This window comes from Xenopus tropicalis, chromosome 8 (assembly GCF_000004195.4).
Source record: "Xenopus tropicalis strain Nigerian chromosome 8, UCB_Xtro_10.0, whole genome shotgun sequence".
NCBI classification, from domain to species: Eukaryota; Metazoa; Chordata; class Amphibia; order Anura; family Pipidae; genus Xenopus; species Xenopus tropicalis.
In genome coordinates, this window is record NC_030684.2 from 142,292,701 (window position 1) to 142,317,760 (window position 25,060).

The 25,060-nt window shown below is 45.6% G+C and overlaps 1 protein-coding gene across 1 annotated transcript; it reads right to left on the reverse strand.

Moving 5' to 3' along the window:
* Positions 1 to 2,637: 2,637 nt before the first annotated feature.
* Positions 2,638 to 25,060, reverse strand: chrnb2 (cholinergic receptor nicotinic beta 2 subunit). Its single transcript, NM_001100214.1, has 6 exons — positions 24,945 to 25,060; positions 10,248 to 10,393; positions 9,953 to 9,997; positions 9,347 to 9,456; positions 8,172 to 9,144; positions 2,638 to 3,086 (listed from the first exon to the last, which is right to left on the reverse strand). The coding sequence occupies exons 1-6, from the start codon at positions 25,006 to 25,008 to the stop codon at positions 2,925 to 2,927; spliced, it is 1,500 nt and encodes a 499-aa protein (NP_001093684.1). The 5' UTR covers positions 25,009 to 25,060; the 3' UTR covers positions 2,638 to 2,924.

Genomic DNA, 25,060 nt, shown 5'->3' on the forward strand with positions numbered 1-25,060 from the left:
TTCCAACTCAGCGAATAGGGATCGTGCTGAACCTACTTTGTCGTATTATTAAACCTGTATCTATCTCTGGTTTTGTTATTTCTAGCTCTAAGCAAAGAATATGAAGCCAGTTGTCACTTCCTGTCCCGCAGAGCAGTGGAAGAGCTGATAAAACCAATTACCAGTCCACTAAGAAGCCCCTGACAATGAGCTGCTTCAAGGCTTGTCGCTTAGAGAAGGGAGGGATTTGTTGAAAGGTAGATAAAGAAGTGCCCTTGTTTTAAAAGGGAAGGGGGAGGATATTCAGTTAAAAACAAACAAAAACATTCAATAGCATAAATAGGAACGTGTTTTTTGTTTTGATTTAAGAGAAAGGACTTACATTCTACCCTATTTACTGTGCCCCAAAGGTGGTTTTAGGTGTATACTGTCCCTTTAAGAAGTAACCGGTAAGTACTCCTGGGGCAGAACTTTTTTTTTCATGCTGCTACTGTTCCACCCCTAACTTTTACTGCCAAAGGCCCTATCTAACAGTGTTCACCCCAGGGTAATAATGGCTCCCCTCTGTGATTGGTAGACCCCTTTATTTCATTTACCATAATTCCTCCACATGAGGTACCGGTGGTTGGCAAACTGCTAATTTGGAAACCTTCTCAGCCTGGTGACTATAGGCCTGTAAGCTTGACAGTCTAATACAGCAAGAGCTTTGTGTAGTCGCCAAGGCTACTCCAGCCACCTTTATTTGGATCAATGGCCAGTATTAACAGGGGACCTTTGTTTGTGCCCTTGGAACATAAATGCCATGTGAACCGTACCATAAAGCTGACAATCTAAACTGACAGTGTGATCTAAAGATGTCCCCAAACTGCAGCCAATGACCTGAAAGCCTATCAAGAGCCTTAGAATCTTTGTGTTTTGACCAGTTAGAACATGTACGTGGCTTAATCACCTTGCAGTCTGTATTGGGACATCACCTTGGCTCTTCCAAAGTGCAGCCAATCAGATCTTAAGAACCTCTACATGTGTGGCCAACCAGCAGCCAATCAGATGACTAAAACGTTCCTGTTGATGGACCAAACAAGCCAGTAAGGGCACTAGAATTTGTCCAACTCCTGTGTGGACTACAAGCTTCAACAGGAGAAAGCCAACAAAGCTATGGCTCTACTCATCAAGCTATAGTTGGCCTTCAAAATGGTTCCCCTACTAAGCTAGCGTAGTAATAGAGATATGGTCATTTATTTAGAGCCATTTGGCAAGTTGTATCTAATCCATGCAACCAATGGCCAATGCTGCCTACACTTAGATGCAGAGTCCATAGAATTGTGACGGGTTCCCATTGCTCTTGAACCCTTACATCCAATTAGGATTTCAGAGGTCTTCCAGTAATGTGTTGGAGACTTCATAATCTTTGGTATAGCCAGGATGATCTGCTATGTTGGCAGTCATGTGACATTAGCTCGGCCTCTACTGCAAAAAGTATTGAGTCAGTGGACCAAGCTGGTTGGCTAAAGTTCGTTCATTCCAACCAGGAGAAAGCCAACAGAGCTAAGGCTCTGCTCATCAAGCGATAGTTGGGCTTCAAAATGGCAGCTCCATTTTTCTAGGAAACCTCGGAGACCTCCGATCAATCTGTGTTCCCCTACTAAGCTAGCATAGTAATAGAGATATGGTCATTATTCAGAGCTATTTGGCCAGTAGGAAGGCAGTTGTATCTAATCCATGCAACCAATGGCCAATTCTGCCTACACTTAGATGCAAAGTCCATAGAATTGTGATGGGTTCTTATTTCTCTTGAACCCATCCAATAAGGACTTCAAAGGTCTTCCAGAAATGTGTTGGAGACTTCATAATCTTTGGTATAGCCAGCATGATCTGCTGTGTTGGCACTTAGTGACATTAGCTCAGCCTAGTATTGAGTCAGTGGACCAAGTTGGTTGGCTAAAGTTCCGTTCGTTCCAACCAGTGTGCAGTGAACAGTGTTGAGTGAGAAGACTGCCCTCTCCATAAAGAACAGATTTCAAGAGAAACCACAAGACTATTGGCCAAGGCTGCCTTACCATGAAGCCATCAAAGCCTCCAGAAAATGGACCTAAGACATTTGCCTCAGTCTTTGAGCAGAGGGTCAATGTCAGGCATATGGTCATTTCGTTGGGAATCCGGTTGGTTCCCTCCTGAAAACCCAACCAGCCAACAGGGTTGGAGAAGGCTTAACCGATACTCTACTGATCCTTCTGAATGAGTTTTCAAGATGTTAGGTCATACATGGCTACTCTATGGAGTGTGAAGCAGTAGATCTACCCGGTCATTTCAGTCACCGAGGAAAGGGAAGTCTCCTGAGGGTGTTCTGCTTTAATAATGAAGTTAGGGGGCAGAGAAGAGTCAGATCATGGTCCGTTCAAATGGAACAACATCACAAGACATTCCTTTTCTTACTACCTTCATTTTCTGCCAGTCTGTGGAAATGACCAGCAGGTGGTGGTGTTGCCTTAAAAAGCATTCTATTAGCGTGTAAAACAACTGATTATATCTAGAAAGCTAGAAAAAAAATCTAAATTGCTCAGAAGAGCACTCTGAGCAACCTCTTGGCTTTAGATGGTGGTTACTAGGACCCCAATAGAGACAGGAGGTGCCTTTAATATACAACACTGACACAAGGGGGCAGATCCAGAAGCTCATCTTTATTGCTTGAGATTAATATAAGAGTCTGTAGGGGGGGTTCAATTCGCATGGACCCCTCTCACCTGGATTCTGGAACTTGCTGGGTCAATAAACGTGTGCAGAGGAATAAGTTCCCCAAATTTGTACTAATTCAGTGGTGAAGGGAGGGGTGAGCTATTCCCAGGTTCCACCAGGATTTCTTCACTGTGTTGGGGACGGGGGTGGGTGGGAATAATCTCTAAGGTAGATTTGGGCCAGCGACCAGGTCTGAGGGCCCTCAATGTTTCTCAGTTGGCCGCGTGGTTCATATGTACCAACGCATTGGTCGTGTAGTTCTGAAACAGCGGCTGCAGGAACATGCCGATCGTCCCGAAAACGCAGACGAACACGAAGATCCACAGGAAGAGGCGGTCGATAACCATGGCCACGTATTTCCAGTCCTCGCTCACCTGCAATAGAAGAATAGGTGTGATGTTCGTTTCCACCACAGATGGACTTTCTAACCTGAAATGAGCAACGAGAAACAAAAGAAAATGCACGGAACCCCCCCCCCAATGAACTGCCAGTGTAAAAGCAGCTTCATGAAGCATTGACCACTAGAGGGAGCTCTTGGCTGAACATAGAGCCAAGCCTTATAATGCTTCACCGTGCCTACAGAGAGAAACACAGCCATTGGATAAGCCAACTCCATCATCTGGACTATAGGAAACTGTAATGGTTGAGGTCCCTGTCTGGCCATGGGAAGGAGAGCAACGTAAGGGTAGGTAATTAGGTTCATACCCAACCATAGGGAAGAGCACAGGAAGAAGTATAAGGAATTAGTGTTCTGTACCTGGGTAAAAACTTGGGCAAAGGCTTGACCACGGAAAGAAAAGCCCAGGAGAAGTACAGCAAATCCCAAGTTCAAAGGGAGACCATGGAAACCACTGGATAAGCTTAGGAATTGGTACCAGGCCAACTCCATCATCTGGACCATAGGTAACTGTAATGGGGTGAGGTCCCTCTCTGGCCATATGAAGGAGAGCTACGTAAGGGTGTCTAGTAGAATTAAGTCTAAAACAACTGGACTTTTCTGAGTTTTTCTTGAAAACGTTTCACCACTCATCCGAGTGGCTTCTTCAGTTCAAATGACTGGTAGGGAATTCCCCGGTATTTAAACTCTTGATGGTAGTAGAGTCACATACATCCAATCACAATGGGTCCATTGAACTTGTTCAGTTAGGTGTTAGCTGAAACTGACAGGTGTAAGAAGGTATGATCCAATCACAATGGTACCAAGATTCTCATTGATGAAGGGGTTAATCCTTCAAAGTACATGACTGGAAGTGTGAACTGTTGTGAAACTGCCGGGGTAAGGATGTCAACGCGCCATTGTATGTTGGTGACAAGCGGTGTCTCAGGCCCCCTCCTCTGTTCAGGGATGGTTTTTCCAGGTTGGCATAAATGGCCTCTTTCACACCTCTTTCAAACCATCTGTCCTCTCGGTCCAAAATATGCACGTTACTGTCCTCAAAAGAGTGACCTTTTTCTTTGAGGTGTAGATAGACCGCTGAGTCTTGTCCTGAGGAGTTTGCCCGCCTATGTTGGGCCATTCTCTTACAGAGAGGTTGTTTTGTCTCCCCAATGTATAAGTCTGAGCACTCTTCACTACACTGGACAGCATAGACCACATTACTTTTCATGTGCTTGGGTGTTGGGTCTTTCGGGTGCACCAGCTTCTGTCTCAGGGTGTTGCTGGGTTTGAAAAACACAGGAATGCGATGTTTGTTGAAAATTCGCCTAAGTTTTTCCGATGTTCCAGCAACATATGGGATGACTATGTTGTTTCGCCTGCTGTGTTCCTCCCTTCTGTTTGTAGGTCTGGTCTTTCTGTTGGTCTTTGATTTGGTTTTGATGAAGGCCCAGTCTGGGTACCCACAAGTTTTCAGAGCTCCTTTTAGATGTTTATATTCTTTCTCCTTAGCCTCTGCATTGGATGCCACAGTTTCAGCCCGATGATGTAGAGTCCTAATTACACCCAGTTTATGTTCCAAAGGGTGGTGGGAATCAAACAGCAAGTACTGGTCTGTGTGGGTGGGTTTCCTGTATACTTCAATATCCAGGTCCCTCCCCTCTTTGATAACTATAGCACAGTCCAAAAAAGCCAGTTTGCTGTCTTTCACATCTTCCCTTGTGAACGTGATGTTTTTGTCCACCGAGTTTATGTGTTTGGTGAAGGCTGGAACCTCGCGTTCTTTAATTTTGACCCAGGTGTCATCCACATATCTGAACCAATGACTTGGTGTTGTTCCCTTGAAGGTGTCCAGGGCTTGTTCCTTACTGGACCTATGTCTCAATACCACTTACTTCAAGCACAAGGAAGTTTTCTATAGACAAAAACATGGCTGTGCCATGGGTTCGCCTGTGTCTCCAATTGTAGCGAACCTTTACATGGAAGAAGTGGAAAAGAAAGCCCTGGACACCTTCAAGGGAACAACACCAAGTCATTGGTTCAGATATGTGGATGACACCTGGGTCAAAATTAAAGAACGCAAGGTTCCAGCCTTCACCAAACACATAAACTCGGTGGACAAAAACATCACGTTCACAAGGGAAGATGTGAAAGACAGCAAACTGGCTTTTTTGGACTGTGCTATAGTTATCAAAGAGGGGAGGGACCTGGATATTGAAGTATACAGGAAACCCACCCACACAGACCAGTACTTGCTGTTTGATTCCCACCACATTTGGAACATAAACTGGGTGTAATTAGGACTCTACATCATCGGGCTGAAACTGTGGCATCCAATGCAGAGGCTAAGGAGAAAGAATATAAACATCTAAAAGGAGCTCTGAAAACTTGTGGGTACCCAGACTGGGCCTTCATCAAAACCAAATCAAAGACCAACAGAAAGACCAGACCTACAAACAGAAGGGAGGAACACAGCAGGCGAAACAACATAGTCATCCCATATGTTGCTGGAACATCGGAAAAACTTAGGAGAATTTTCAACAAACATCGCATTCCTGTGTTTTTCAAACCCAGCAACACCCTGAGACAGAAGCTGGTGCACCCGAAAGACCCAACACCCAAGCACATGAAAAGTAATGTGGTCTATGCTGTCCAGTGTAGTGAAGAGTGCTCAGACTTATACATTGGGGAGACAAAACAACCTCTCTGTAAGAGAATGGCCCAACATAGGCGGGCAAACTCCTCAGGACAAGACTCGGCAGTCTATCTACACCTCAAAGAAAAAGGTCACTCTTTTGAGGACAGTAACGTGCATATTTTGGACCGAGAGGACAGATGGTTTGAAAGAGGTGTGAAAGAGGCCATTTATGCCAACCTGGAAAAACCATCCCTGAACAGAGGAGGGGGCCTGAGACACCAACTTGTCACCAACATACAATGGCGCATTGACATCCTTACCCCGGCAGTTTCACAACAGTTCACACTTCCAGTCATGTACTTTGAAGGATTAACACCTTCATCAATGAGAATCTTGGTACCATTGTGATTGGATCATACCTTCTTACACCTGTCAGTTTCAGCTAACACCTAACTGAACAAGTTCAATGGAACCATTGTGATTGGATGTCTGTGACTCTACTACCATCAAGAGTTTAAATACCGGGGAATTCCCTACCAGTCATTTGAACTGAAGAAGCCACTCGGATGAGTGGTGAAACGTTTTCAAGAAAAACTCAGAAAAGTCCAGTTGTTTTAGACTCAATTCTACTAGATACTGTATATCATGACCTGGATGAATGAGAATCTTCATAGACATACGTAAGGGTGGGAACTGCAGAGACCTGTACCTATGTAGTTAGGTTCATACCCAACCATGGGGGAGAGCACAGGAAGAAGTACAAGGAATTAGTGCTCTGTACCTGGGTAAAAACTTGGGCAACCCTCACTTAACCAAGAGAAGGCTTGACCATGGGAAAGAGAAAAGCCCAGGAGAAGTACAGCAAATCCTAAATTCAAAGGGAGACCATGGAGACCATTGGATAAGCTTAGGAACTGGTACCAGGCCAACTCCATCATTTGGGGTTCAGATGATGGAGTTGGCCTGGTACCAATTCCTAAGCTTATCCAATGGTTTTTATGGTCTCCCTTTGAACTTAGAAAAGCCCAGGAGAAGTACAGCAAATCCTAAGTTCAAAGGGAGACCATAGAAACCATTGGATAAGCTTAGGAATTGGTACCAGGCCAACTCCATCATTTGGGGTTCAGATGATGGAGTTGGCCTGGTACCAGTTCCTAAGCTTATCCAATGGTCTCCATGGTCTCCCTTTGAACTTAAGATTTGCTGTACTCCTGGGCTTTTCTCTTTCCCATGGTCAAGCCTTCTCTTGGTTAAGTGAGGGTTGCCCAAGTTTTTACCCAGGTACAGAGCACTAATCCCTTGTACTTCTTCCTGTGCTCTCCCCCATGGTTGGGTATGAACCTAACTACATAGGTACAGGTCTCTGATATTCCTACCCTTACGTAGCTCTCCTTCATATGGCCAGACAGGGACCTCACCCCATTAAGCTTATCCAATGGTTTTTATGGTCTCCCTTTGAACTTAGAAAAGCCCAGGAGAAGTACAGCACTCCGTCCACCATTACAGTTACCTATGGTCCAGATGATGGAGTTGGCCTGGTACCAATTCCTAAGCTTATCCAATGGTTTCCACGGTCTCCCTTTCAACTTAGAAAAGCCCAGGAGAAGAACAGCAAATCCTAAGTTCAAAGGGAGACCATGGAAACCATTGGATAATTGGTACCAGGCCAACTCCATCATCTGGACCATAGGAAACTGTGTAATGGGGTGAAGTCCCTGTCTGGCCATGGGAAGGAGAGCTACATAAGGGTAGGGATATCAGAGACCTGTACCTATGTAGTTAGGTTCATACCCAACTATGGGCAAGAGCTCAGGAAGAAGTACAATGAATTAGTGCTCTGTACCTGGGTAAAAACTTGGGCAACCCTCACTTAACCAAGAGAAGGCTTGACCATGGTTAAGAAAAAAGCCCTGGAGAAGTACAGCAAATCCTATGTTCAAAGGGAGACCCTGGAAACCATTGGATAAACTTAGGAACTGGTACCAGGCCAACTCCATCATCTGGACCATAGGAAACTGTGTAATGGGGTGAGGTCCCTGTCTGGCCATGGGAAGGAGAGCTACATAAGGGTAGGGATATCAGAGACCTGTACCTATGTAGTTAGGTTCATACCCAACCATGGGCAAGAGCTCAGGAAGAAGTACAAGGAATTAGTGCTCTGTACCTGGGTAAAAACTTGGGCAACCCTCACTTAATCAAGAGAAGGCTTGACCATGGGAAAGAGAACAGCCCAGGAGAAGTACAGCAAATCCTAAGTTCAAAGGAAGGTCTTCTAATGGGCACAAATAAAAGTCCGTATTTTAAAATGAGCAATATTTAGCGAAGGACCTCATCATTACCCCATGTGTCCCTAGGGCCATCCAGTAGAGTCACACTGCAAACCTTGTTTGGCCAAAGTTTCATGTTAAACTTGAGGTTAGAAGCTTCTTTAGAAGATGTACTTACGCTCTGATCATCATCTTCGCTCTTCATGTGGTCGGCGATGAAACGCACTCCGTCCACCGCTTCCTGCAGGCCGCACAGACACTGGCGCACCTTGCCCTGTCTGTCCCGGAAGCCGTTGACTCCTTCGGGGAGCTCGGAAAGCTGGGCTCCGTACTTTTTCACCGAGGCTTGGTTAACATAACAGGTGCAGGACCTGGCGCCGTCCCGGAGGAAGAAGCTACCGGCAGCCCTCTCCTGGCTTTGCCTCTGCTGGCGTAACCGTTGGCGGGCACAGTTCTGCCTGGGCTGCTTCATAAAGAGTAAGGTGGGCAGCTTATCCAGGAAGACTACCTTCACCCAGGGTGGCATAGTGTGTGTGGTTGGGGAGCGGTGGTGCACGTTCAATACGCAGACACTGGTCACGATGGAAAATGTCACCAGGACCATAGTAAACATCAGGTACTTGCCCACTAGTGGCACATCCAGAGAAGTGGGGGGTACGATCTTGGATATAAGGAGCAGGAATACAGTGAGAGCCAGAAGCACCGAGATACACAGAGTCATTTTCTCCCCACAGTCCGAGGGCAAGTAGAAGACTAGGATGGCCAATGAGGTGATGAGGATGCAGGGAATGATGAGGTTGATGGTGTAGAAGAGGGGTTTGCGCCGGATAATGAAGTCGTAGGTGATGTCCACGTAGGTGGAGTCGTTGGGATTCTCGTTCCTCCGTCCGGGAAGGGCGATGATGTCCCACTCGCCGCTGGGCGTGAAGTCGTCGAGGCTGGCCACGTCGCTCCTCAGCACCAGGTCCAGCTCTGTGCGGTCGTACGTCCAAGAGCGGAACTTCATGGTGCAGTTCTGCTGGTCAAAGGGGAAGTGCTTGACTTCAATCTTGCAGGCGCTCTTGTATATGGCAGGGGGCAACCAGAATATGCTGCCGTCGTGGGACACCACCGCGTTGGAGTAGAACGACACCTCGTACATCCCGTCGGCACTGGGAAGGGGCAAAAAGCTGCATGAATTCACATGGTACGTACAGCCAAGGGAACAGATGGAGACTTTGTACCCTCATCCAATAGCTCAGCCTGCTGGTCATTGATTGGTCATGTTGCTTCTCGGGGGGACCCATAACTATATGCCCTTATACTCGAGCAGCCTTGGGGTATCCCCCTGAGACTCAAGGTAGGTGCACTTACTTGTTGTACAGCACGACATCGGGGAGCCAAATATGCTTGGATGGGAGTCGGACTTTCTTCATGTCATCAAACTCCGCTGGGTCCCAGGTGAGTCTGTAATCCTCCCACTCCTACAATGAGAGGCAACACCGCGCTCTGAGATAGACCTGACCCATAACCCAACTTGAGCCGGCGCCGCCGAGACTCTGTCATCTGCCCCCCCATACCGACGGGGTGACTGTTACCCCAATGTTTCTATATATCTGTAACCTTGTTATGGGCTAAGGGGGCCCAGCCTGAAGGCCAGTTAGGGGGGGATTTGGGGTGAGTGCTTATTTGTGCCCTGGGTACCCCTGGAACTATAGCAGGGTGACTGTTACCCCAATGTTTCTATATATCTGTAACCTTGTTATGGGCTAAGGGGGCCCAGCCTGAAGGCCAGTTAGGGGGGGATTTGGGGTGAGTGCTTATTTGTGCCCTGGGTACCCCTGGAACTATAGCGGGGTGACTGTTACCCCAATGTTTCTATATATCTGTAACCTTGTTATGGGCTAAGGGGGCCCAGCCTGAAGGCCAGTTAGGGGGGGATTAAACAGAATGAGATTTAGATACAAGTGAGTCACTTACCTGAGTCAGCCAGACATTAGTTGTCATAATCTGCTCCCGCTCATGCTAAAAATAAAAAATATTCACATTACAATAAGCCCACCAGCACCAAATGACAGAAGGAACGTGGGTTGAGGGCTTGTCCTACAAGTTGGAACGTGATACATAGAGCGTATCTGCCCTACAAGCAAAAAGCCAATAAATCTCAATACCACTAGCCCATGGTAGCGTGAGCAGAATTGTACCCATTACAACACCATATACTTAGCATGTCAGTTGGCACCTACCTATGTAAGTATATTATGCTGGGACTCACCACGCTGATGAGTTGGGCCAATGAGACCATTAGTTGAACGGTGACTTGCTCTGAGCCATTTGTTGCCGGGCGGATAAGTTTGTTGTAGCGAGAAGGGTCCAGAAGATGTTCCACCAGGCGCTCCTCTGTGTCCGTCCCCAGGCAGCCTGTACCGAAGGCAAAAGCAAAGTCACGGCAACTTATGTACTGGGGTTCTGGGGTATTATACATGGAATTGGCACTGTATTTATCCTGCTGTGGGTTCTGGGGTATTATACATGGAATTGGCACTGTATTTATCCTGCTGTGGGTTCTGGGGTATTATACATGGAATTGGCACTGTATTTATCCTGCTGTGGGTTCTGGGGTATTATACATGGAATTGGCACTGTATTTATCCCGCTGGGGGGTTCTGGGGTATTATACATGGAATTGGCACTGTATTTATCCCGCTGTGGGTTCTGGGGTATTAAACATGGAATTGGCACTGTATTTATCCCGCTGTGGGTTCTGGGGTATTATACATGGAATTGGCACTGTATTTATCCCGCTGTGGGTTCTGGGGTATTATACATGGAATTGGCACTGTATTTATCCTGCTGTGGGTTCTGGGGTATTATACATGGAATTGGCACTGTATTTATCCTGCTGTGGGTTCTGGGGTATTATACATGGAATTGGCACTGTATTTATCCTGCTGGGGGTTCTGGGGTATTATACATGGAATTGGCACTGTATTTATCCCGCTGGGGGTTCTGGGGTATTATACATGGAATTGGCACTGTATTTATCCTGCAGGGGGTTCTGGGGTATTATACATGGAATTGGCACTGTATTTATCCCGCTGTGGGTTCTGGGGTATTATACATGGAATTGGCACTGTATTTATCCTGCTGTGGGTTCTGGGGTATTATACATGGAATTGGCACTGTATTTATCTGCTGTGGGTTCTGGGGTATTATACATGGAATTGGCACTATATTTATCTGCTGTGGGTTCTGGGGTATTATACATGGAATTGGCACTGTATTTATCCTGCTGTGGGTTCTGGGGTATTATACATGGAATTGGCACTGTATTTATCCTGCTGTGGGTTCTGGGTATTATACATGGAATTGGCACTGTATTTATCTGCTGTGGGTTCTGGGGTATTATACATGGAATTGGCACTGTATTTATCTGCTGTGGGTTCTGGGGTATTATACATGGAATTGGCACTGTATTTATCCTGCTGTGGGTTCTGGGGTATTATACATGGAATTGGCACTGTATTTATCCTGCTGTGGGTTCTGGGGTATTATACATGGAATTGGCACTGTATTTATCCTGCTGTGGGTTCTGGGGTATTATACATGGAATTGGCACTGTATTTATCTGCTGTGGGTTCTGGGGTATTATACATGGAATTGGCACTATATTTATCTGCTGTGGGTTCTGGGTATTATACATGGAATTGGCACTGTATTTATCCTGCTGTGGGTTCTGGGGTATTATACATGGAATTGGCACTATATTTATCTGCTGTGGGTTCTGGGGTATTATACATGGAATTGGCACTGTATTTATCATGCTGTGGGTTCTGGGGTATTATACATGGAATTGGCACTATATTTATCTGCTGTGGGTTCTGGGGTATTATACATGGAATTGGCACTGTATTTATCTGCTGTGGGTTCTGGGGTATTATACATGGAATTGGCACTATATTTATCTGCTGTGGGTTCTGGGGTATTATACATGGAATTGGCACTGTATTTATCTGCTGTGGGTTCTGGGGTATTATACATGGAATTGGCACTGTATTTATCCCGCTGTGGGTTCTGGGGTATTATACATGGAATTGGCACTGTATTTATCTGCTGTGGGTTCTGGGGTATTATACATGGAATTGGCACTGTATTTATCTGCTGTGGGTTCTGGGGTATTATACATGGAATTGGCACTGTATTTATCTGCTGTGGGTTCTGGGGTATTATACATGGAATTGGCACTATATTTATCTGCTGTGGGTTCTGGGGTATTATACATGGAATTGGCACTGTATTTATCTGCTGTGGGTTCTGGGGTATTATACATGGAATTGGCACTGTATTTATCCCGCTGTGGGTTCTGGGGTATTATACATGGAATTGGCACTGTATTTATCTGCTGTGGGTTCTGGGGTATTATACATGGAATTGGCACTGTATTTATCTGCTGTGGGTTCTGGGGTATTATACATGGAATTGGCACTGTATTTATCTGCTGTGGGTTCTGGGGTATTATACATGGAATTGGCACTGTATTTATCTGCTGTGGGTTCTGGGGTATTATACATGGAATTGGCACTGTATTTATCTGCTGTGGGTTCTGGGGTATTATACATGGAATTGGCACTGTATTTATCTGCTGTGGGTTCTGGGGTATTATACATGGAATTGGCACTGTATTTATCCTGCTGTGGGTTCTGGGGTATTATACATGGAATTGGCACTGTATTTATCCTGCTGTGGGTTCTGGGGTATTATACATGGAATTGGCACTGTATTTATCCTGCTGTGGGTTCTGGGGTATTATACATGGAATTGGCACTGTATTTATCCTGCTGTGGGTTCTGGGGTATTATACATGGAATTGGCACTGTATTTATCCTGCTGTGGGTTCTGGGGTATTATACATGGAATTGGCACTGTATTTATCCTGCTGTGGGTTTCTGGGGTATTATACATGGAATTGGCACTGTATTTATCCCGCTGTGGGTTCTGGGGTATTATACATGGAATTGGCACTGTATTTATCCCGCTGTGGGTTCTGGGGTATTATACATGGAATTGGCACTGTATTTATCCTGCTGTGGGTTCTGGGGTATTATACATGGAATTGGCACTGTATTTATCCTGCTGTGGGTTCTGGGGTATTATACATGGAATTGGCACTGTATTTATCCTGCTGGGGGTTTCTGGGGTATTATACATGGAATTGGCACTGTATTTATCTGCTGTGGGTTCTGGGGTATTATACATGGAATTGGCACTGTATTTATCCTGCTGTGGGTTCTGGGGTATTATACATGGAATTGGCACTGTATTTATCCTGCTGTGGGTTCTGGGGTATTATACATGGAATTGGCACTGTATTTATCCTGCTGTGGGTTCTGGGGTATTATACATGGAATTGGCACTGTATTTATCCTGCTGGGGGTTTCTGGGGTATTATACATGGAATTGGCACTGTATTTATCTGCTGTGGGTTCTGGGGTATTATACACGGAATTGGCACTGTATTTATCCTGCTGTGGGTTCTGGGGTATTATACATGGAATTGGCACTGTATTTATCCCGCTGTGGGTTCTGGGGTATTATACATGGAATTGACACTGTATTTATCCTGCTGTGGGTTCTGGGGTATTATACATGGAATTGGCACTGTATTTATCCTGCTGTGGGTTCTGGGGTATTATACATGGAATTGGCACTGTATTTATCTGCTGTGGGTTCTGGGGTATTATACATGGAATTGGCACTGTATTTATCCTGCTGGGGGTTCTGGGGTATTATACATGGAATTGGCACTGTATTTATCCTGCTGGGGGTTTCTGGGGTATTATACATGGAATTGGCACTGTATTTATCCTGCTGGGGGTTTCTGGGGTATTATACATGGAATTGGCACTGTATTTATCCTGCTGGGGGTTTCTGGGGTATTAGCAATGAGATAGCAGTTGAACCTCCATTCCAAAGAGCTGCTAAACAAAAAAAATGTAAATATGTGAAAAACAACAAACAGATATAAAATAAATATTAACAAAACCAATGCACCGCACAGCATATGAAATATGGATGAAGTAATAGAGGCACTGAGTGCCGAGGGCATTTCCCAGCTGCCCCTGAGCAGAGAGACTACACGCCGTGCCCTTATATTGCCCCGGAACCATCGCAGCCGCGTTCCCCTGAACTTACAGAATCCTTTCCCCCGAATGTCCTCGCGCTTTTCCCGGCAAACATGGCCGCCATTGGCACCTTGCCTCCTAATGGCATCGGGGGCCCCTCCGTGGCATTTCCACCTGATTATTGGGGGCCCCCAGGGGCTCAATGCACAAGGTTAGTCTAGTACCTTCCACTATCCATTGTGGTTAAGCTTTTGTATGTTCTCTGTACAGTGATTGTGTTGTTACTTCCGCAGCCTCCGGGGAGTCCGGCCTCTACTCCCATCTACCCCACCCGTGCACTCGGCTTCCCGAGTATAATTACCCCTTATTGGGGGCAGAACAGCCCTATTGGGTTTATTTAATGGTTAAATGATTCCCTTTTCTCTGTAATAATAAAACAGTACCTGTACTTGATCCCAACTAAGATATAATTACCCCTTATTGGGGGCAGAACAGCCCTATTTGGTTTATTTAATGGTTAAATGATTCCCTTTTCTCTGTAATAATAAAACAGTACCTGTACTTGATCCCAACTAAGATATAATTACCCCTTATTGGGGGCAGAACAGCCCTATTGGGTTTATTTAATGGTTAAATGATTCCCTTTTCTCTGTAATAATAAAACAGTACCTGTACTTGATCCCAACTAAGATATAATTACCCCTTATTGGGGCAGAACAGCCCTATTGGGTTTATTTCATGGTTAAATGATTCCCTTTTCTCTGTAATAATAAAACAGTACCTGTACTTGATCCCAACTAAGATATAATTACCCCTTATTGGGGCAGAACAGCCCTATTGGGTTTATTTAATGGTTAAATGATTCCCTTTTCTCTGTAATAATAAAACAGTACCTGTACTTGATCCCAACTAAGATAGAACAGCCCTATTGGGTTTATTTAATGGTTAAATGATTCCCTTTTCTCTGTAATAATAAAACAGTACCTGTACTTGATCCCAACTAAGATATAATTACCCCTTATTGGGGGCAGAACAGCCCTATTGGGATTATTTAATGGTTAAATAAATATTCTGGATAACAGGTCCCGTACCTGTATAGTAAATATACCGGGTTCAGAGCTGGGGGTGCAAATGAAACTGCCCCCCTGGTATCCCTGCACGCTACATACAGTCACGTGACGGCAGCCACACGTCAGGCCGTATATACATGTGTGTGGGGGAGAGCGGATCACACGGGCGGATAATGCACAGGAGCCTATAAATTATACAGAGCCCCCTGCTCGGCTTCTGCACCGATGAGCTGAGCGGCCCTGACACGGCGAGCGAGTGTGCGGGAAGTGATTCAGGCAAAGATTCCCCCAAACCATTTCCCCTGCTGTCTATTCCCTGCTTGTGCCAATATGGAGGCTCAGTGTTACCCCCCAGCACTTACTGACATCATCCCCCTACCCACAACCCCCTGCCCCTCCGAGAATTTACTGCCCAATCCCTCTCTCTGCTCTCGGCAAAACCAGCGATTGGAAATAAAGCTTTTCTGCTCCTCTGTCCTACTATATAATTCCATGTATAATACCCCAGAACCCACAGCAGGATAAATACAGTGCCAATTCCATGTATAATACCCCAGAACCCACAGCAGGATAAATACAGTGCCAATTCCATGTATAATACCCCAGAACACACAGCAGATAAATACAGGGCCAATTCCATGTATAATACCCCAGAACCCACAGCGGGATAAATACAGTGCCAATTCCATGTATAATACCCCAGAACCCACAGCAGGATAAATACAGTGCCAATTCCATGTATAATACCCCAGAACCCACAGCAGATAAATACAGTGCCAATTCCATGTATAATACCCCAGAACCCACAGCAGGATAAATACAGTGCCAATTCCATGTATAATACCCCAGAACCCACAGCAGGATAAATACAGTGCCAATTCCATGTTAATACCCAGAACCCACAGCAGGATAAATACAGTGCCAATTCCATGTATAATACCCCAGAACACACAGCAGATAAATACAGTGCCAATTCCATGTATAATACCCCAGAACCCACAGCAGGATAAATACAGTGCCAATTCCATGTATAATACCCCAGAACCCACAGCAGGATAAATACAGTGCCAATTCCATGTATAATACCCCAGAACCCACAGCAGGATAAATACAGTGCCAATTCCATGTATAATACCCCAGAACACACAGCAGATAAATACAGTGCCAATTCCATGTATAATACCCCAGAACCCACAGCAGGATAAATACAGTGCCAATTCCATGTATAATACCCCAGAACCCACAGCAGGATAAATACAGTGCCAATTCCATGTATAATACCCAGAACCCACAGCAGATAAATACAGTGCCAATTCCATGTATAATACCCCAGAACCCACAGCAGATAAATACAGTGCCAATTCCATGTATAATACCCCAGAACCCACAGCAGGATAAATACAGTGCCAATTCCATGTATAATACCCCAGAACCCACAGCAGGATAAATACAGTGCCAATTCCATGTATAATACCCCAGAACCCACAGCAGATAAATACAGTGCCAATTCCATGTATAATACCCCAGAACCCACAGCGGGATAAATACAGTGCCAATTCCATGTATAATACCCCAGAACCCACAGCAGATAAATACAGTGCCAATTCCATGTATAATACCCCAGAACCCACAGCGGGATAAATACAGTGCCAATTCCATGTATAATACCCCAGAACCCACAGCAGATAAATACAGTGCCAATTCCATGTATAATACCCCAGAACCCACAGCGGGATAAATACAGTGCCAATTCCATGTATAATACCCCAGAACCCACAGCAGATAATACAGTGCCAATTCCATGTATAATACCCCAGAACCCACAGCAGATAAATACAGTGCCAATTCCATGTATAATACCCCAGAACCCACAGCAGATAAATACAGTGCCAATTCCATGTATAATACCCAGAACCCACAGCGGGATAAATACAGTGCCAATTCCATGTATAATACCCCAGAACCCACAGCAGATAAATACAGTGCCAATTCCATGTATAATACCCCAGAACCCACAGCGGGATAAATACAGTGCCAATTCCATGTATAATACCCCAGAACCCACAGCAGATAAATACAGTGCCAATTCCATGTATAATACCCCAGAACCCACAGCGGGATAAATACAGTGCCAATTCCATGTATAATACCCCAGAACCCACAGCGGGATAAATACAGTGCCAATTCCATGTATAATACCCCAGAACCCACAGCAGGATAAATACAGTGCCAATTCCATGTATAATACCCCAGAACCCACAGCAGATAAATACAGTGCCAATTCCATGTATAATGCCCCAGAACCCACAGCAGATAAATACAGTGCCAATTCCATGTATAATACCCCAGAACCCACAGCAGATAAATACAGTGCCAATTCCATGTATAATACCCCAGAACCCACAGCAGGATAAATACAGTGCCAATTCCATGTATAATACCCCAGAACCCACAGCAGATAAATACAGTGCCAATTCCATGTATAATGCCCCAGAACCCACAGCAGATAAATACAGTGCCAATTCCATGTATAATACCCCAGAACCCACAGCAGATAAATACAGTGCCAATTCCATGTATAATGCCCCAGAACCCACAGCAGATAAATACAGTGCCAATTCCATGTATAATACCCCAGAACCCACAGCAGGATAAATACAGTGCCAATTCCATGTATAATACCCCAGAACCCACAGCGGGATAAATACAGTGCCAATTCCATGTATAATACCCCAGAACCCACAGCGGGATAAATACAGTGCCAATTCCATGTATAATACCCCAGAACCCACAGCGGGATAAATACAGTGCCAATTCCATGTATAATACCCCAGAACCCACAGCAGGATAAATACAGTGCCAATTCCATGTATAATACCCCAGAACCCACAGCAGATAAATACAGTGCCAATTCCATGTATAATACCCCAGAACCCACAGCAGATAAATACAGTGCCAATTCCATGTATAATACCCCAGAACCCACAGCAGATAAATACAGTGCCAATTCCATGTATAATACCCCAGAACCCACAGCAGATAAATACAGTGCCAATTCCATGTATAATACCCCAGAACCCACAGCGGGATAAATACAGTGCCAATTCCATGTATAATACCCCAGAACCCACAGCAGGATAAATACAGTGCCAATTCCATGTATAATACCCCAGAACCCACAGCAGGATAAATACAGTGCCAATTCCATGTATAATACCCCAGAACCCACAGCAGATAAATACAGTGCCAATTCCATGTATAATACCCCAGAACCCACAGCAGGATAAATACAGTGCCAATTCCATGTATAATACCCCAGAACCCACAGCAGATAAATACAGTGCCAATTCCATGTATAATACCCCAGAACCCACAGCGGGATAAATACAGTGCCAATTCCATGTATAATACCCCAGAACCCACAGCGGGATAAATACAGTGCCAATTCCATGTATAATACCCCAGAACCCACAGCAGGATAAATACAGTGCCAATTCCATGTATAATACCCCAGAACCCACAGCAGGATAAATACAGGGCCAATTCCATGTATAATACCCCAGAACCCACAGCAGATAAATACAGTGCCAATTCCATGTATAATACCCCAGAACCCACAGCAGGATAAATACAGTGCCAATTCCATGTATAATACCCCAGAACCCACAGCAGGATAAATACAGTGCCAATTCCATGTATAATACCCCAGAACCCACAGCGGGATAAATACAGTGCCAATTCCATGTATAATACCCCAGAACCCACAGCAGGATAAATACAGTGCCAATTCCATGTATAATACCCCAGAACCCACAGCAGATAAATACAGTGCCAATTCCATGTATAATACCCCAGAACCCACAGCAGGATAAATACAGTGCCAATTCCATGTATAATACCCCAGAACCCACAGCAGGATAAATACAGTGCCAATTCCATGTATAATACCCCAGAACCCACAGCAGGATAAATACAGTGCCAATTCCATGTATAATACCCCAGAACCCACAGCAGATAAATACAGTGCCAATTCCATGTATAATACCCCAGAACCCACAGCAGATAAATACAGTGCCAATTCCATGTATAATACCCCAGAACCCACAGCAGGATAAATACAGTGCCAATTCCGTGTATAATACCCCAGAACACAGGGTTGAATTGACCCTAAGCTCTGTAGCTAGTGCTGCCGCTGAGTTCCGGTTCTGAGACCCAATCCCAAGTCCCTAGCCAGTTGCTCGGCGCCGGTGCTGATGGGAGGAGCTGTTACAAATGACTCTGCGGGAAACTTTGGGGCCTTTGCTCCTCACTGTAGATGAGTTGCAGGATTCAGTGTTTCTGGTTCTGACCAACTGGAAGCTCAGTATAGCACCTACACTAGCACCCATACTCAGTATAGCAACTACACTAGCACCCATACTCAGTATAGCAACTACACTAGCACCCATACTCAGTATAGCAACTACACTAGCACCCATACTCAGTATAGCACCTACACTAGCACCCATATTCAGTATAGCACCTACACTTGCACCCATATTCAGTATAGCAACTACACTAGCACCCATACTCAGTATAGCAACTACACTAGCACCCATACTCAGTATAGCAACTACACTAGCACCCATACTCAGTATAGCACCTACACTAGCACCCATATTCAGTATAGCACCTACACTTGCACCCATATTCAGTATAGCAACTACACTAGCACCCATACTCAGTATAGCAACTACACTAGCACCCATACTCAGTATAGCAACTACACTAGCACCCATACTCAGTATAGCAACTACACTAGCACCCATACTCAGTATAGCAACTACACTAGCACCCATACTCAGTATAGCACCTACACTAGCACCCATACTCAGTATAGCAACTACACTAGCACCCATACTCAGTATAGCACCTACACTAGCACCCATATTCAGTATAGCACCTACACTTGCACCCATATTCAGTATAGCACCTACACTTGCACCCATACTCAGTATAGCAACTACACTAGCACCCATACTCAGTATAGCACCTACACTAGCACCCATACTCAGTATAGCACCTACACTAGCACCCATACTCAGTATAGCAACTACACTAGCACCCATACTCAGTATAGCACCTACACTAGCACCCATACTCAGTATAGCACCTACACTTGCACCCATATTCAGTATAGCACCTACACTTGCACCCATATTCAGTATAGCACCTACACTTGCACCCATACTCAGTATAGCAACTACACTAGCACCCATACTCAGTATAGCAACTACCCTAGCACCCATACTCAGCATAGCAACTACACTAGCACCCATTCTCAGTATAGCACCTACACTAGCACCCATACTCAGTATAGCAACTACACTAGCACCCATACTCAGTATAGCACCTACACTAGCACCCATATTCAGTATAGCACCTACACTTGCACCCATATTCAGTATAGCAACTACACTAGCACCCATACTCAGTATAGCAACTACACTAGCACCCATACTCAGTATAGCAACTACACTAGCACCCATACTCAGTATAGCACCTACACTAGCACCCATACTCAGTATAGCACCTACACTAGCACCCATACTCAGTATAGCACCTACACTTGCACCCATATTCAGTATAGCACCTACACTTGCACCCATACTCAGTATAGCAACTACACTAGCACCCATACTCAGTATAGCAACTACCCTAGCACCCATACTCAGCATAGCAACTACCCTAGCACCCATTCTCAGTATAGCACCTACACTAGCACCCATACTCAGTATAGCAACTACACTAGCACCCATACTCAGTATAGCACCTACACTTGCACCCATATTCAGTATAGCATCTACACTTGCACCCATATTCAGTATAGCACCTACACTAGCACCCATACTCAGTATAGCAACTACACTAGCACCCATACTCAGTATAGCAACTACACTAGCACCCATACTCAGTATAGCAACTACACTAGCACCCATACTCAGTATAGCAACTACACTAGCACCCATACTCAGTATAGCAACTACACTAGCACCCATACTCAGCATAGCAACTACACTAGCACCCATTCTCAGTATAGCACCTACACTAGCACCCATACTCAGTATAGCAACTACACTAGCACCCATACTCAGTATAGCACCTACACTAGCACCCATACTCAGCATAGCAACTACACTAGCACCCATTCTCAGTATAGCACCTACACTAGCACCCATACTCAGTATAGCAACTACACTAGCACCCATACTCAGTATAGCACCTACACTAGCACCCATACTCAGTATAGCAACTACACTAGCACCCATACTCAGTATAGCAACTACACTAGCACCCATACTCAGTATAGCACCTACACTAGCACCCATACTCAGTATAGCAACTACACTAGCACCCATACTCAGTATAGCAACTACACTAGCACCCATACTCAGTATAGCACCTACACTAGCACCCATACTCAGTATAGCACCTACACTAGCACCCATACTCAGTATAGCACCTACACTTGCACCCATATTCAGTATAGCACCTACACTTGCACCCATACTCAGTATAGCAACTACACTAGCACCCATACTCAGTATAGCAACTACCCTAGCACCCATACTCAGCATAGCAACTACCCTAGCACCCATTCTCAGTATAGCACCTACACTAGCACCCATACTCAGTATAGCAACTACACTAGCACCCATACTCAGTATAGCACCTACACTTGCACCCATATTCAGTATAGCACCTACACTTGCACCCATATTCAGTATAGCACCTACACTTGCACCCATACTCAGTATAGCAACTACACTAGCACCCATACTCAGTATAGCAACTACCCTAGCACCCATACTCAGCATAGCAACTACACTAGCACCCATTCTCAGTATAGCACCTACACTAGCACCCATACTCAGTATAGCAACTACACTAGCACCCATACTCAGTATAGCAACTACACTAGCACCCATACTCAGTATAGCACCTACACTAGCACCCATATTCAGTATAGCACCTACACTTGCACCCATACTCAGTATAGCACCTACACTAGCACCCATACTCAGTATAGCACCTACACTAGCACCCATATTCAGTATAGCACCTACACTTGCACCCATATTCAGTATAGCACCTACACTTGCACCCATACTCAGTATAGCACCTACACTTGTACCCATACTCAGTATAGCACCTACACTTGCACCAATACTAGCACCCATACTCAGGATAGCACCTACACTTGCACCCATACTAGCACCCATACTCAGTATAGCAACTACACTAGCACCCATACTCAGTATAGCACCTACACTTGCACCCATACTAGCACCCATACTCAGTATAGCACCTACACTTGCACCCATACTAGCACCCATACTCAGTATAGCAACTACACTAGCACCCATACTCAGTATAGCAACTACACTAGCACCCATACTCAGCATAGCAACTACACTAGCACCCATACTCAGCATAGCAACTACACTAGCACCCATACTCAGTATAGCACCTACACTTGCACCCATACTCAGTATAGCACCTACACTTGCACCAATACTAGCACCCATACTCAGGATAGCACCTACACTTGCACCCATACTAGCACCCATACTCAGTATAGCAACTACACTAGCACCCATACTCAGTATAGCACCTACACTTGCACCCATACTAGCACCCATACTCAGTATAGCAACTACACTAGCACCCATACTCAGTATAGCAACTACACTAGCACCCATACTCAGTATAGCAACTACACTAGCACCCATACTCAGCATAGCAACTACACTAGCACCCATACTCAGCATAGCACCTACACTTGCACCCATACTCAGTATAGCACCTACACTTGTACCCATACTCAGTATAGCACCTACACTTGCACCAATACTAGCACCCATACTCAGGACAGCACCTACACTTGTACCCATACTCAGTATAGCACCTACACTTGCACCCATACTCAGTATAGCACCTACACTTGTACCCATACTCAGTATAGCACCTACAGTTGCACCATTACTAGCACCCATACTCAGGACAGCACCTACACTTGTACCCATACTCAGTATAGCACCTACACTTGCACCCATACTAGCACCCATACTCAGTATAGCAACTACACTAGCACCCATACTCAGTATAGCAACTACACTAGCACCCATACTCAGTATAGCAACTACACTAGCACCCATACTCAGTATAGCAACTACACTAGCACCCATACTCAGCATAGCAACTACACTAGCACCCATGCTCAGTATAGCAACTACACTAGCACCCATGCTCAGTATAGCACCTACACTAGCACCCATGCTCAGTATAGCAACTACACTAGCACCCATGCTCAGTATAGCACCTACACTAGCACCCATACTCAGTATAGCACCTACACTAGCACCCATACTCAGCATAGCAACTACACTAGCACCCATACTCAGCATAGCAACTACACTAGCACCCATACTCAGTATAGCAACTACACTAGCACCCATGCTCAGTATAGCAACTACACTAGCACCCATACTCAGTATAGCACCTACACTTGCACCCATACTAGCACCCATACTCAGTATAGCAACTACACTAGCACCCATACTCAGTATAGCAACTACACTAGCACCCATACTCAGTATAGCAACTACACTAGCACCCATACTCAGTATAGCAACTACACTAGCACCCATGCTCAGTATAGCAACTACACTAGCACCCATACTCAGTATAGCACCTACACTTGCACCCATACTAGCACCCATACTCAGTATAGCAACTACACTAGCACCCATACTCAGTATAGCACCTACACTTGCACCCATACTAGCACCCATACTCAGTATAGCAACTACACTAGCACCCATACTCAGTATAGCAACTACACTAGCACCCATACTCAGTATAGCAACTACACTAGCACCCATACTCAGCATAGCAACTACACTAGCACCCATACTCAGTATAGCAACTACACTAGCACCCATACTCAGTATAGCAACTACACTAGCACCCATACTCAGTATAGCACCTACACTTGCACCCATACTCAGTATAGCAACTACACTAGCACCCATACTCAGTATAGCAACTACACTAGCACCCATACTCAGTATAGCACCTACACTAGCACCCATACTCAGTATAGCACCTACACTTGCACCCATACTCAGTATAGCACCTACACTAGCACCCATACTCAGGACAGCACCTACACTAGCACCCATGATGCCCCGTCACCTCTTCCCTGCACCAAACCCAAGTGATATCCCCCCATACCCATAGTAACCCAGTGAGTGCTGGGCTGATACTTTCTCATACTGGCTATGGAGCCACTCCCCCTGGGCATTGGGTGTATATATAATATAATATAGCATGATGCACCCACCCTACAGGCACCCCTGTACCCCCTGTACCCCCAGCAGAACCGCAAGAGAGAGAAAACCCCAACAGTGCAGAAAGTGAGCTCCTGTCCAACAACCCCCCCCCCCCCCATCACTCCGGCCTAGGTCTGCCATGCTGGGTAGTTAGAGCAAGGCCCAGAGGCACCCACACCAACTGCCCCCCCCCCCCCCCCCATCACTCCGGCCTAGGTCTGCCATGCTGGGTAGTTAGAGCAAGGCCCAGAGGCACCCACACCAACTGCCCCCCCCCCCCCCCATCACTCCGGCCTAGGTCTGCCATGCTGGGTAGTTAGAGCAAGGCCCAGAGGCACCCACACCAACTGCCCCCCCCCCCCCCCCCCCCCCCACTAGCCAGCTGGGCCCATTCCCCGGTACTGACCTGGCAGCAGCCCCAGCAGGAGGTACAGGGCCGCCAGGAGGGGGGCCATCCCGGTCCGGATCATCTCATCGCCTCATTCCTACCGGCCGCTGTCCGTGGTGCTGAACCGACCCGAT